This window comes from Podarcis erhardii (genome assembly GCF_964252035.2).
Source record: "Podarcis erhardii genome assembly, chromosome: 4".
NCBI classification, from domain to species: Eukaryota; Metazoa; Chordata; class Lepidosauria; order Squamata; family Lacertidae; genus Podarcis; species Podarcis erhardii.
This window is the reverse complement of record NC_138508.1, coordinates 32,921,334-32,937,520: the sequence shown is the minus strand read 5'-3', so window position 1 is coordinate 32,937,520 and position 16,187 is coordinate 32,921,334. Positions and strand designations below refer to the sequence as shown.

The window sequence follows — 16,187 nt, the reverse complement described above, 5'->3', positions numbered from 1 at the left end:
ATAAAGTAAGGATCAGCATGCTCAGGGGTAGCCTGAGGTTTGCAGAAGTGCAAACTCTCACCAGCCATGTTATAGAACAGTGCCTGGATGAGGGGTTATAAACTGAATTTAAATCCTGGCAGGATGGAAGCTCTGTGGGTGAGCGGTTCCCATGTTCAGGATTTGCCAATGTCTGTTCTGGATGGGGTTGCACTCCTTCTGAAGAAGCAGAAACACAGTCTGAAGGTAATCCTGGAGCCAGTTTTTTATAACTTGAGGATATAAAACCGAGCATGTGTAGTAGCCAAGGAATGTTGAATATCAGTGGGAGAAGAAAAACACGAGAAGAGCATGGCTGTGGGGAACCCTGCACTGGAGCAGACTTATTGTTGCTGTTTAGTTGTTTAGTCATGTCCGACTCTTCGTGACCCCATGGGCCAGAGCACACCATGCACTCCTGTCTTCCACTGCCTCCCACAGTTTGGTCAAACTCATGCTGGTAGCTTCGAGAACACTATCCAACCATCTTGTCCTCTGTCATCCCCTTCTCCATCTTTCCCAACATCAGGGTCTTTTCCAGGGAGTCTTCTCTTCTCATGAGGTGGCCAAAGTATTGAAGCCTCAGCTTCAGGATCTGTCCTTCCAGTGAGCACTCAGGGCTGATTTCCTTAAGAATGGATAGGTTTGATCTTCTTGTAGTCCATGGGACTCTCAAGAGTCTCCTCCAGACCATAATTCAAAAGCATCAATTCTTCGGTGATCAGCCTTCTTTATGGTCCAGCTCTCACTTCCATACATCACTACCGGGAAAACAATAGCTTTAACTATACGGACCTTTGTTGGCAAGGTGATGTCTCTGCTTTTAAAGACTTATTAGGAAGTGATAATATGCTGCAACATTTTGTTGTTGGTCCTATTTGCCTAGTTAGAATCATACACAAAGAAAGAATGTCCTCAGTTAAGTTAATGCGATGTTCCAAGCAGCAACAGAAGCCACTCTGGCATATGACAGCATTGAAAGGTATGAAAAACCCAATGGCAAGTCAAAGGTCATCTTGGTACAGTTAAGACTAAACAGCACAACTTCACCAGGCTAATGGATGAGTGGCACATTTAGATGAAGAACTGGGGGTGAATATAATGTGAAGCCAGAAGGAAAAAAAATCAGTCAGTCGGCCATTTCATTTGCAGATTTCAGATCTGATCATTTCTCCATTGGTGCCATATATTAAGTAAGGCATGTTAAATTATTGAGTGTTGGCTATTGTTAATGAAAAAGGTACACTCTGATTCCGTCATGATTTCGAGGTAAATATAGAGGGAAAACATTGTAAGAGGTTTTGCCTGTAGAAATAACAGGAGATTCAGAGTAACAATGTAGCATCAACAATAATGAAAATTGCTTTGGGCATCCGGATTGTACAAGCAATTTTTTTAGTAGAATGATACTGCTTGTTAGGAATACATCACTTTAGAGCTAGATAGACATAAGAGATGTTAAGTAAAATATACATTCCTTCTAGATAGAAGCATTAGAAGAGATCAATGTGAGTACAAGAGATTTAAAGATCAATGTAACAATCAATTACAGAATGATTGCTCACAAAATCTACAGAGGAGGAGGGGAAGGGAGAAGCAATGAGTTTCAATTACATGAAATTAACTTTTAGTTAAACATTGAGAAAAATACAATGCAGCTCAGTAAGAAAACAATGTTCTGAGAACAACTGTAGAGTTCCGTACTTTCAAGAGAATTCAAATGCTATGGATGGGCTATAGGTGGCCAAGGCAGAACCAAAACTGATCAAAGTTGGGCAATGGACAAAAGCTGAAGTATTGATTGGGAACCAGCAGATATGCAGAGAAACAAGCAGGCCAAAAAAAGAAAGCCAGATTAACAAAGACAAAGGCTGTGCAGACATAGCCTTTGAAATGTGCAGAGGCTATTTTTTTCAGTGTGCTTTTATACATAGTCATTTACAATTGCACTTACCTTCACACCATCTAAAGTGGCATCTGTTATCCATGTGGTCTGTACACATAGGTGTGTGTACACATAGGTTTTCAAATTAGTGTGCAACCATGTTATCTATTCTCCTCAATTCCTGTTCCTATTTATTACCTATTATTATCATCATCATCATCATCATCATTATCATTATCATTATCATTTCTTCTTCTTCTTCTTAAGAAGAAGAAGAAGCAGCAGCAGAGGGGCTGGAAACTGGTGGGGTGATATTTATTTGTATACATAGGTGGCTAAGCAGCTGCTTCCTTTTTCTCCTATTTCATTCATAGACAAGTTAAGCATTGGGAGTGGGAGGTGGCAGAGCCCTGCAACATCAGCACGTCTACCTCAAAAGGAGTTGACCTGAGAAGGTACTCACCGTGGTGCATGTAGGCAGCAAGTGCATGAGAAGTACATTCTTGGCACAAAATGTAATATAACGGTTCCAGCAGAATGCAGTTTATATCAACAAATAGAATGGGACATATCCAATATAAAAGTCTAATATTTTTGTCTTACTGTTATTGCACCAGTTGGTTACATTTAATGTTCCAACAAGAATCTCATCCTGGTTCTTTAAAATTCATAGCTGTGTGTGTGTGTGTGTGTGTGTGTGTGTGTGTGTGTGTGTACCTCCATAGAACAGTACTGATCATCCCCAGGTATAGATATATAATCACATAGAGAAGCAAAAGTGTGATGCAAGTGATCATAGCCATAGCCAGCAATAACAGCCGTAATTTTGGTGGCTTTAAAAATGTGTTTTCATAATCAATATAGGGACTAAGACATTTGCTTTCAACCTTGTATGTGCTTTGCCTAGTTTTTACATGACTTTGTTAATGCCAGTACCTACTGAAGAAAAAAGTCAAGAATTTATTTTTATTTTTCATTACTAAATTTATGTCCTGACCTGTCTCTCAATGAAATGTTCCTATGTATGTCATATATGCATATATGTAGCTTGTGTGGCCTCTTATAGGTTGACAAAATATACTTTTAAACAGAATCATGGGAAAGAGCATATAAAAATTTGTAATCTTTAAGCATCCTGTTGGATTTGCAGAGAGTCAAGGGCATAAGGTCTCCAAATGGAGATGGCTGGCTAACGCTTCATGCAGGGAAGGAAAAAAGAATTGTATTTTCCGCTGATGGTAATTTTATCTCTGCAATTAGTAGAGCAACCTTCACAAAAGGCATTATTCACATGTGTTCAAAGGGAACTTTGATTGTGAAAAGCTTCTGTAGGCCAGAGCTTCAGCAGCTGAGGTGCGACTGAAAGCCTGCTGAAAAGCGCTCGTTTTCACTCTCTCGTTTCAAATTCTTCTCCCTTTTATGGCACTTCAGTCCCAGCATATCTTGTGCTGCCAATTATTGTTTCCTTTTAATAAAGTTGTGAATAAATCTGGCAAAAGCAGAGAACTGGGAGCGCTAGGCAGTCAAGAAGAATGCGGGAAACTTTGAGCACAAAACACCAGTTTGACTAAGGCCTAATTCTTATGTTATCCCATAATAACATCAGAAGAACCAACTGGATCAGGCCAGTATCTCATCTAGTACAGCAACTGGATCTCACAGTGGCCAGCCACAGTGGTTATCAGCCATGTTAGCTGCAACTATCACATGTTTGCTTGGTTTTGTGGAAGGCACACTGTGAATTAGCAGTCAAGTTTTCCCGGAAGTGCAAACAGAAACAAAATCGTTCAGTTGATAGCATTTATCAAGTCATAAGCCTGTCTCCATTCATGATGTGAATTAATGAATTAAAATTGCCAACCTCCTAATCCTTTTGGCTGGAGAAGCCAGCAGTTTGAATCTGGAAACATCCCCATGGGTAGAACACGTGACTCTTAACCTTAACAATGGGCAAAATATCCCTGCATTGCATGTAGCTCGACTAGATAACCCTCATGGTCCCTTCCAACTCTATAATTCTATGACCTGCTAAATGTGCCCTGTCCCTCAATAGACTTCATTTAAAAAATTGGGCAGGGGAAAGGGCTGAAGACTGCAGGTACTGTGGTGCCCTTGGAAACCTTGTTTAATCAGATATTAAGAATGACTAAAGACTGATCAGTGTTCGAAACCTCTATTGTTCTAGGCACATTTTGCAACAGGGAATTTCATTAGTGAAAGCAGTTTCTGAGTTCTGGGTGTGGTGCTATGTGGTGCTATGCCTAAGATTTCAGGTTAAAACTGCAGATTGGAAGGGAAGGAGAAACTTTTTCTGCCTCCCCACTTCCAGCTACTCACTGAAGACTGGAGAAGAGACCCTCTTAAGAATATTAAGGGGAAGGACTAGACCATGTGAAAAATGAACATAATATTTTAGCTGCAATTCATTCATTTTCAGCTTTGTATTCTTCTTATAAAAAGTGTGCCTAGACATTCCATTGTTGTGCCCATAGCCTAGGTTTAAGGTGCCATTTAGCTCCTGGCTTTCATATCTCAGTTTCTAACACCGAGACTGGTATACACTTTACATTTGGCAATCTAAAATCAAAATAAATGAATGGTTGTATGACTAATTCAAACTTCCTGGCTTCAGTCAAATATCACCAATAAGATCACAAGTAAAGTATAATAGCAGTAAGCATCTACTACCATTAATTCTCAGAAGATAGTCAGATAAACATGGAATAATAATAATAATAATAATTTATTATTTGTACCCCGCCCATCTGGCTGGGTTTTCCCAGCCACTCTGGGCGGCTTCCATAGAAACCAAAAATACACTAAAATATCACACATTAAAAACTTCCCTGAACAGGTTTAGCTAGATTGGTAAAGAAAAACTGTTTCATATGCATTGTACTGTATTGCCCCAAATATAAGCCACACCCGAATATAAGCTGCATCTTTAAAATTCAGGGGGAGGGGGAAAGACAATACTCGAATATAAGTCGCTCCCTTAAAATTCTGCAGGCACTCACACCCATTCCATTTTACTCTATGTCTGTTTCAGCAGCGATATCGTAAAAACCAATTTTTGTAAGGTCGCAAATTTAAGCCACACTTTAACTTTTCACGGTCAGAACTGGGGGGAAAAGTGAGGCTTATATTCAGGCCAATATGGTATATGTGATATAGCACTGTGACACCAGATGGCGCTGTGGAGTCCCATCTTTCCCTTCCGGAATTCCCTGTATGAGTTTACAAGGCACTTAACTGAATCGCTTCTTTGATGTGTCTAGATCCAGTCATGAGCACCAAAGCAATCTTGGGTATTACAGTTAGTAGCTAGAGTTCTCCCCTCAAAAAGTTCTGTCTCACCACCAGCAGGAGTGGATCTACTATGAAATGAATGAATCTTAAGATTCAGGGCCCCTCATCCTGGAGAGGCCCTGGAAGTGACTTTAGTCCACAATGCTTTTAAAAACTGCTTTAAAACGTGTATGAAGCATGTATATAATATTTCCCCAATCTCCCCTAATTTTCACCCCTCTCATTAACTCAAAAACTATGGTTCAAATGAATTTTTAATTCACACCAGTGACTTTGGCATGTGAAATAATCTGGTACAGCAATTTTAATCAAAATCTGAGTTGCTGTTTTTGTAAAATGTGGTGATCTGTCATAGAAAACCCCCATTGAAGAAGATAACAGTGGTTACCCAGACCTCATTGTGGGTTACAAAGGGGCCCCCATATCATTTCAAGCTCCAGGGCCCCCCAAATGTAGGTCCGCCACTGACCACCCGCCATGATTTCTTACCTTGAACGATCAAATAAACCTGTGAAGTCTTGGGATGATGCAGTGTTTGCACTGAGCATGTGTATGATCCCTCATCATAGACATCCACTTTCTGAATCCGGAGGCTGTATTCCAGAAGAGAAAGTTGTTGGAGCTCTACTCGGGGGTCCAGAGACCACTTGTCTTGTCCAGCAAAAATGATGCCGGAACGATTTAACCAGGCCACCTTGGAGCTTTTGTCTTCTATAAAACACCTGTATGGGATGAAAAAGACAGATACTGGTATCAAAGAAGTCTTCTGCATATAGAGCCTGTAATACTCTTCATCCATCCAAACACTCCCTGAGGCACAAACACATCCACACAAAAATCCACTACAACTGTTACTATAAAAGGTAAAGGTATAGTAACAACTGTTACTATACTGTAGTATATTTTAATTAGCCAAGTTCTTTTTATTATTATTTTTAACCATGCTTGTATTGGGCTACACATCTGTCCAGGTCTGCAAAATTTCCTTTTCCAGGATATGAAACCTGACTGGAAACAACTTATCAGTGAGAGGCATCCACACAAGTGATGTGATATGAACCCACTTTTTTAAAAAAACTTTCAGTTCTACTTGCTGTCCATATACTATGTCCAACAACATCTGGAGGGCTACAGGTTTCTCATCCCTGGTTCAAGCAATCTGAATTCATGACATGCCATCTTCTGCTTTCTCTACAGAGGAGCCTCTGTATGGTTCAAAAGTTTACAGTATACTACCCTTTTTAAAACTACCTAGTTTGTGCAATGGCGAGGACAGTCCCAAAAATGTGTGAATAACTATTTCCCTCCTTATTCTTTCCCTCCCTGCTTTTTAAAGAGAGTTCAAGAACTCTTCTTAAGTTTTCTGCACTGTTTATCTCCAGGCTACAAGCTTCTCTTTGACATTGCCAATAGTGAGAACATAAAGTGAAAGTCTTTTTAATCCTCCCCCCCCCCCATATGTACCTAGATGCTGGATGCAGAGCAAACTCAAAATATCCGCAGCCCCCTGCCAGCTTAAGGAGCGAGAGGTCAGGGCTATGAACTGTACTTTCTGTTTGTTATAGGAATGCAGCTGTTACATTATGCATTTATTCTCCAGTTCTGGCTCCCGCTAGCTCCTTTTGGCATTAGACTTGTGTGCTATCTACCCCCTTTCTTGCCCATTGCTATACTAGACATTTTAATATTTCCTGGAAACTTGATGCTGTCTGCCCCCTAGCCAACAGCAGATCTCCATACGGTGTATTCGCTGCCTAAACGGTACAAGAATTCTGATCTGTTTTTAGCAACCTTTCATTGTGCTTGCCTAAATGTCCTTAGAAAAACCAGGTGATACAGAGGTGAGATGAAGGAGGGTGGAGATGTAGGGCAGACAGAAACACAGTACAGTTTGCTACCTGGCATGCCCCTAGTTGCAGCTGTCGATAACAGTGGGGTATCTGCTAGCAGGAGGGGGGACTGACAGCCCTTGCAGGCTACATTAGTCATTCAGTTCTTTAATGTAAAAGAATAACAAAGCTCTCAAAAAGTCAGGCCCAGCTGCATCTAGAGGATGAAGTTGACCCAGGAGGCTATACATAGAATCTCACAGCCCTTTTCCTCCAGAGCAATTAATCTGGAATAACTGCTGCTATGGAGCTCCATCAAATTTGCTCTGAATGCACTACCTAATATCAATTATTTCCAGGCAAGATTATCATTTCACTAACATTGCCCTTTGCTTTCACAGGTGAGGGAAAATGAGAAGCGGATGGGAAACAATGGTGTGTTTTGCTTTACAGAAGCACTTCAAACTACCTAACACATTGCTTTGAAGGAGGAGCATGCTGAGTACTCAAAACACATAAATGCAATTTGAAGTTCAATGGTAAAATATTTTGAACCTTCATTTAGTCCTGACTGCAATATACAGAACACATGCTCTTTGCACAAGTGACAAGGTTTGCAGTCAATATTAGAAGCCAGGTGAGGCTGAGGATCGTGTTGTGTTCGTGTGGAAACTCTCCATGCAGTTTGAAGAAAGCATGTGAATAACAGTTCTACATATTATATAGAGCAGTGGCCTAGTGCAATGGTGTGTGAACTTTTATGCACCTGGTTCAGACTGGGTCCAACTAGAAAATAATAATAATTTAGGTGTGATTTGGATCAGGCCTGAATTAAGTTGTCACTAGCAGCATCTAGATTTGATGGTTCTCCAAGAAAAGGAGTGCTGGCATTCACTTGGTGACCATGGGACAGTCATTGCTTCTCAATATGACCTATCTCACAGGGTTATTGATTTAGAAAACAAACAAATCAGGAAGTGGAATAAGATGTATACCACCTTAAACTCCCTGGGATATAAACAGTGCTTTTTTCTAGGGGTATGTAGGGGTACACATACCCCTAAACATTTTGTGAATCTAAGTTTGGCCTCATTGAGGGAAAGCATTTCAATATGAGTAGGGAAATGAGAGTACCCCTAAACATTTTTTTAAAAGAAAAAAGCACTGGATATAAATATAATAAATGAATAAATATGGCTGCTGCTGCAGATCTCAGACTTAAAAGTTCTGAATGTTCTCATAGGCATGCAGAGGAGTATCTGTTGCCACCAGGAGCTGCAGGACATGCATGTATGCGTTTTTCTCAACATTTACACCCTGCCCTTTTTTATAGTAAACGAGACTCAATGCAGCTTGTTCCTGATGTTTCCTAGGTCAATGGATACTTCTACTGGCTTGGAGGGAAACCCTTCAGTTTGCTTCTATATCTCACTTGATGCATATTTTTCCTTTGCTACTTTGTCTCTGGGGAGTCTAAGCCGAGTCCTTAACCCTTTTTCTGATCAAGGGTCATAGTTCAATGGTAGAGCATCTGTTCTGCATGTAGGAGGTCCCAGGTACAATCCCTTGTATCTCCAGATAGGGCTAATATTTGCTATCTGAAAACCCAGAGAGCTGTGGCCAGAAAGCTCAAACAGTGGGCAGCCTCCTACCTTCCTATGATAGCTGCTGTTTTGTTTTCTGACTTTTAAAAGGCAGCTCATTCAACCAAATATACATAAAGGCCAGGCATATAATATCTATTTTTATTAACTGTGATTATTTTGCTCTGTGCCTTGCAGTGGCGTAGCGTGGGTTGTCAGCACCCGGGGCAAGGCAAGTAATTTGCGCCCCCTAACCCTAACCCCCAGATGTTGCGGCCGGTGTGGCCGGCCCCCCCTGCACCCCCCACGCTATGCCACTGGTGCCTTGATTTAAGTTTCATACGCTAGTTTGAAAACTTGCTCTCAATATTTTAAATGATGAACAGAATACGAAGAGACATTTCACTTGCTCTGTATTTCTTGTTCTGTAACTAAATAAAAGCCTCCAGTCTCCAGGGCTGTTGTTCTCTCACCTTTTGTCGGCTCTGTTCACACAAGTGTATTTTGAGAGCAGAAGAATGAAGATTGGAACCTAAAGATAAGAAAACTGTTTGGCAGTAGGGTTTCAAATGGTTTCTTGGGGGAAAAGTCAGACATTTACAGAGTTCTTCAAACCGAATGTAGGTCTGATCCATATACTGAGAACGCAGATCACTGCTTTGCTAAAACATTCACAGCCTCATTTCCTGGTTGTCCCCACTGGCAAACAAGTCTCTATTTGCTCTCTTCAGCATTGCTGGATGCAAATCTGATCTCTAATCATGAAAAGGTGTGAAAATATCACAGGAAGAGACACCTGCACAACAATCTGGCAAGAGACAGTGACTTGCCCAAGTTCACCCAGTAAGCTCCAGTATGTTCAACCCAAGTTTATATCCAGTATAACACACTAACTCTCCATGCTACTGACCAAAGGCAGAAACATGACCATCTGTTCTCAGTAAAAAAAAAAACCATCCAGAGAATCTGCATGGAAAACCAGTCTCAGTCCATGCACAGAGCTTATTCAGCCCCCCCTTGTGCCTACAGTTGTGGTAGAGGAGGACATCACTGAGTTTCTCCAAAGTTTTTATTAATTCCTTGGCAGCTTGTGCAATAAGATAGTTTTTTTTCTTTAAACAGGGGGTGGATGAAATCAACATCCAGATGTGAAAATTCCAAGTATATACATTATTTTGTGTAACACTTTGCCCTGTGATCACCACACCTTAATAAAGATTTGCATCAAGTTGCTCAAACAGAGGGCAATAAGTGTTAATTCAATACTAACAGAATATTAACTGGCAAGTTAGTTGATGTTCAGGCAGCCACTGCATAGCACCCATCTGATTTTAAGCAACTATAAATGTTTATTAAGGATCAATGAACATAACAATAATTACATCTGAACATTTCCTAGTATACATTTTACACAGCTGTAATTGGCAGCATAATTTAAGGTTATTGGAGAAGATATCCAGCCTTTGTATGAATGCTTTTACATAAATCTGTATCAATATATCTACTTTTTTTGAACAAAATGTGTTTTATGGGTGACTTAATGTCTACAGACACTCAGACCCAAAATATATTTCAGTTCTTTAATGGAACAGTCCACATGTATTGATGACAGTCACATTAGTGCCAAAAGCCTTTTGGTGCTAAGTATGACTCATAGTCAGTATACGATAGCAAAGTCGTAAAGGCCATCTCAGTTAAGACAGACAGTACTACACCAGTTTAGGAGGTACAATTGTCAAATATGTTCATGATTTAGGTAAAACTTCAAGACACAGTGGAATGTTTCATAGAATCATAGAATGAATTTTAGTTGGAAGGGACTTTGAGGACCATCTAGTCCAACCACCTGCAATGCAGGAATATTCAGCTGTCCCATACGGGGATCGAACCTGCAACCTTGGTGTTATCAGCACTATTCTAAAACCAACTGAGCTATGACCCTGCATTTCATAAATAGATACAGATGGAGGGTATACCTTAGTGATTTAAACACACACAGGGAGACACACCTGAAATCTTAGCATAAAGAAAGCACAAAGGAGGAAAGGATTTAAAAATAGTTTGGAAAGAGTGCAGTGCATTTTTCTCCTGCAAATGTTAAGTTGCCTCTTTCTGAAAGCACCACAACCTGCTAAAGCCTCCAAACAAAGCCTGCCTTCCCTTAAGGATCACACCACCACAAGTGCTGACGAGCCAGCTGTAATCTTGCCATTTCACATGAATTTGCAGGATTCAGCTAACAACTTCCCTTGCCACCCATCCTAGCCCCCCGCCACCTCCAGAGCCAGCAGCAAAATGGCAGGAAGGGAAATAAAACGGGATCAAATGCTGCTTGCTCAATGCAAAGCAATGCCGACTCCTGGCAGCCAGAGTAAACAAGCCAGTCAAATTCTCTAAAGTGTTGTAAAGTGTTATCCTGGAAAGCAAATGCTGTTGTTAGAGACAATACAGAAAGGGGCAGGGGAGGAACGACATCACAGCAAAGAAAACAAAGATGGTTTCTTTTCATCAGAACATAAGAAGAGTACTACTGGATCAGGCCAAGGACCTGTTTAGTCCAGCATCCTGCTTTCACAGTGGCAAATCGGAAGCCATCCAGCAGGACCTGGGCACACTATTTACCCATTTTGTTTCACTTTTGATTTATGTGCCACCTTTCTATATTGCTATACACACAAGGTGGTTAAAAAGTATGTAAAAAAAATATAATTGAACAACAAAGTGCTGGCCAGGGCTGATAAGAGTTGTAGTCGAAGACATCTGGAGGGACACCAGGTTGATAAAAGCTGACCTAGGTATCATCCAGTGGCCGGAATGGGTGCTGCAAGCAGCTTCCCTCTCTCACCACACCCAAGACAAAATTCTTCCCTGGTTGTGGTCCCTCAGCCACCAGCAGTCATAGGCTTGCTGCCTTCAACAGCAAAGGTAGAACATTGTCATCATAGCTGGTAGCCATTGATAGCTGTGCCCTCCAACAAGTTGTCTAAACAAGTTGTTTAAAGGCATCAAAGTCCCATACGTCTTATGGGAGAGAATTCCTTAATTTAACTATCAGAAGTACTTTATTTTGCTAGTCTTGAATCTTTCAACATTCAGTTCCCCTGGGTGACTCAGAGTTCTATTCTTGTGTAGTTCTCCCTAAGAGAAGCATGACAGTAAAATTTATTTCTGGCCCTATTAACCAAGCAGATGCAGCTAGCCCCAGTGGAAGCCTCTAACCTATGGGAGGGAGGGCTGAGAAAATTTCCTCTACAGGAGGCATGGAGGAAAGTGGTTGTCCAAGTGCTTCTTGGATAGAAACACACCCTCTTGAAAACAGAACATCCCATTCCAACATGGCTCATGAGGCTGCCATCAAAATCCTAGCCTGCCATTGTTATTTCTCTCTGCAAAGAAAACCTCGTTTCTAGAATTGCATTAGTACATAGCAGAGGAATAAAGTGGATTGCTAGATTTCTGCACTGATGTATAGGTGTTTGTTTGAATCTTGTAGAGCCAAAAAACATTTCATGGATACACAATGGGCAGATCTGTTACACCCACCAACTACCACCAATGACAGACATTAAACTTCCCTAGGAGGTTCCTGAACTCTATAATTCTTTGGCTCCTTAAGCCAAGCAAATAGCTGCACAAGAGTAGCCAAATACTACTGAGACCAAGAACAACAAACTGTTTGCCAGGCTGTGTTCATACTTAACCTTGCATTAGAAGCAAGCATGGTGCAAAAAATGTGTGGAAGGATTCTAAAGACAAATACAACTTCAAGGCTTCAAAAGACAAATAAAACATCATACCAATGCCAGAGGACTTGGAGCATGAAATAAAGCGGAAGTCGAGTCCAGACCTGAAGCGTCTGTAACCCGAGGCGAGGTACCACTGTACTGGTATGGGGATGGCAGGGAAGGACATAGCAGATGAGGCAACAGTGTTTACCCTCCACTGCATGTCAAAGTTCTAGATTCTCATATCCAGACCGGCACCAGCTTGGCTTCAGCAATGTTGCTGCACTAAGTGTCTTCTATTATCACATACAGTGGTACCTCGGGTTACAGACACTTCTGGTTAGAGACACTTCAGATTACAGACTCCGCTAACCCAGAAATAGTACCTCAGGTTAAGAACTTTGCTTCAGGATGAGAACAGAAATCATGTGGCGGCAGTGGGAGGCCCCATCAGCTAAAGTGGTGTCTCAGGTTAAGAACAGTTTCAGGTTAAGAACGGACCTCCAGAACAAATTCAGTTCTTAACCTGAGGTACCACTGTATTATCTAAGAGCTCAAGGCTCCTCCAAACAAGACACCTGGGTTAAGTTATGAATGTCTAAAATCTGAATACAATTTATGGATTGTATTTACTTAAATTTATCCATCTGATTTTTACTGGATTGATTCCATGAGGGATTGAAGGCGTATGCCCACCCCTAGTAAAATGGGCACATTATGTTTGAAAATTCCATTAATATTTTTTCAACATAGAGACATGTTTTCATAGAATCATAGAATTGTAGCACTGCAGAGTTGGGAAGGACCCTAGGAGTCATCTAGTCCAGCCCCCTGCAATGCAGTGATCTCAGCTAAGGCATCCATGACAGATGGCCATCCAGCCTCTGCTTAAAAGCCTCCAGTGAAGGAGAGTCCCCAAACCTTCCAAGGCAATTGCTTCCACTGTTGAACAGCTGTTACTGTCAGAAAGTATGCCCTGATGTTTAGTCAGAATCTCATTTCTTGTAACTTGAAGCCATTTATCTCAAAAAAAACCAAAACAAAACTGTACATGAGGAAAAATAGACATTCTGCATTTTATTTTTTTTGCTTTCACTTGCACAAAAAATGAATGTCACGTGTAAGATAGTCTCTATTGTGGCCAAGTAAAGAGAATATTGAAATTGAACATAGGAATTCTGTGTTCAAAATTCTTGAGTAGCCATCAGTTCATATGAGTAAATTTGGAGGAAAATGATTTCCCCTGTATCCAATACCCCAACCTTGAAACCAGATTCATAATAATAATTACATCACCTTGGGTACCTCATATGTAGGAATGTATACTATAAATATTAACAACCAACAAACTTTGTTCCATTTTGCTCATTGAGAATTTGCAAAGGTGAATGAGGTCATAACTTCAGAATTCAGGGCTGCACTCCTATGCCCTTTACCTGGGAGTAAGTCCCTTTGAACATAGTGGGCTTTACATTGAAGTAGACATGCAAGGACGCGGGTGGCGTTGTGGTCTAAACCACTGAGCCTAGGACTTGCCTATTGGAAAGTTGGCAGTTTGAATCCCCGCGACGGGGTGAGCTCCCATTGCTCGGACCAAGCTCCTGCCAACCTAGCAGTTTGAAAGCACATCAAAGTATAAGTAGATAAATAGGTACCACTCTGGTAAGAAGGTAAATGGCGTTTCTATGCGCTGCTCTGGTTTCGCCAGAAGCGGTTTAGTCTTGCTGGCCACATGACCCGGAAAAACTGTCGGCTCCCTTGGCCAGTAAAGCGAGATGAGTGCAGCAACCCCAGAGTCGTTCGTGACTGGATTTAACTGTCAGGGGTCCTTTACCTTTACATTTTGACATGCATAGAACAATATTTAGTATTTTATGAAACAGATAAATTCTGGAAAATATTTTTAAGCATTGAAATAGATCAATTATGAAAACAACAACTCAGTTCTTTGAATGCTTGTTTTGAAGGACATTTATTGGGGGGGGGGGGAGAAGGAGGGGAAGTTTGGCTGGAACTCCTTAATGCTTGCTAATTATCAAGCCTGCCTAGGCTATATGAAACATTCTGTGTTATATCAGAGAACTACAGCACCTGATGCCCTTAAACCCAGTTAAAATGCAAAATGACAATCAGACAGATGGAGCAAAACAGTAATAGATCACAGTGAACGAAGGGGTGGGGAGAAGCGATATCAAGGCACCCAATGCAGCTACTGAAGAATTAGTTAAAGTCATAGCTTAGTAATGTAAAGACAAACTGAAAGGAATGGAGAATAAGGGGAAGAAAATGAGGGCAAGACAGAGACACTGAATAGGTGAAAAAGAGAAAGCAGCAGCAAGAATGTGTGTGTGAGAGAGAGAACTTCAAAGCTTCCTGCCTTGCTTCTCCCACACCCAAATACCATTCTACAAACACAGGAATGATCAATGAAGAAAGACATCAGCAAAGAAAGGCACAGAATAATAATAATAAAAATTAATCAGAGATGATAAAAACGGATTCATAACATTAATAGGTTTGCTTCTTATGCAGTGAATGTTATTATAGCGGTTTCATCTTCATATGCAACACATTTCCCACTTTTAACTAATCTCTGTGTAATAATAAGCACATACAGTATATTGCTTATATTGCAGAAACACCCTTGCATATTTTCCCATATGTTATGTGGGCCTTTTCAGGGTGCCTGACAGATAGCAACATAACAAGTACAGAAGTATCCAGCATTGAGATGCAGTGATGAAGAAAGCTGAATCCATTGCCCTGTTATTTCCCATGCAGCTGTCACAGGCACAGGATCAAAAAAGTCTTGGTGCAAGTGTGTGTGTGTGTGTGTGTGTGTGTGTGTGTGTGTACGTGTGTGTATGAGTGTGTGTGTGTACACACATGTCTTCTGGAGATCAAGATTTGGGGCAAGTACTCTTTGGTGAGAGAACCTCAGCAGATTTAAAACCACAAAATATGCAGCAAATGTAAACATGGACATATAGGTTGTTAGACCTTTAAAATTTGCCCTTGTGAGATTCAAAATTTCCCTCTTCCCCCAGCATAGAAGACCACGCATTTGGTAAGTTAAAAATTGGTTTACTTACAAATTCTTCAAAGGTCAGATTCATATGCTTTTCCATACAGCACTCAGGAAAAGGTTGCATAGGTAGTAAAACATGATTTAGTGACAGTGGTGGAAGTTCCTAAATTATTGGTATAGGAACTTCAGCTTGGCTTGTAACAGCCATGTGGTCTGAGTTGCAGCAACTAGCTCAGGCCTTCTCCCACACTGAGCTTCTCAGGTGAAATGAAGGGGAACAAAGTGCTGATTACCTAGCCCCTCCCAAGGTGAGCTAAGCCTGGCAGGGCACTCTTATGGTTTTAACTCCTTCATACTTTAATTAGACTCAAGCATGTTGGTTATATGAGGCTTGTTATCCCACAAAAGTTGGTGATAAGCCCATCTCTATGTATTGCTAGCAGAATACATCTCACCAGTCACCACTAATATCTTTTATAAATGCAGTGACTTTATAATTTTTTGCAGCTCTGCTGGAGGAGGCAAAGATGGAAGAGATACTGACATGGTAGTGAAGATATAAGCACTTGTCATTAGGGAGGCGACATAATTCCTACAGAAATAAAAACAGGAATAGAAATTGCCTGTTATCGGTTATCAATCCCATGTCTGGAATGGAAATCAATCCAGTGAATATGATTGGTATTTGATGTTGTTCTTGCTTTCAGTCCTCAAACTATACATAATTGATACACAACCCCACCCCTTCATGATGTTTTCTTTGCACTGAAATTAATGAGGAGGAATGTAATGGCAACATAATTTCACCAC

The 16,187-nt window shown here is 40.8% G+C and overlaps 1 protein-coding gene across 2 annotated transcripts in view; it reads right to left on the bottom strand.

Moving 5' to 3' along the window:
* The window catches only part of LSAMP (limbic system associated membrane protein), a 444,446-nt gene that overhangs the window by 211,311 nt on the left and 216,948 nt on the right, over positions 1 to 16,187 (bottom strand). For both annotated transcript variants that reach the window (XM_081859795.1, XM_081859796.1), the window contains exon 2: positions 5,702 to 5,934. In XM_081859795.1, the coding sequence (XP_081715921.1) occupies positions 5,702 to 5,934 (233 nt within the window). The remainder of the gene's footprint in view (positions 1 to 5,701; positions 5,935 to 16,187) is intronic.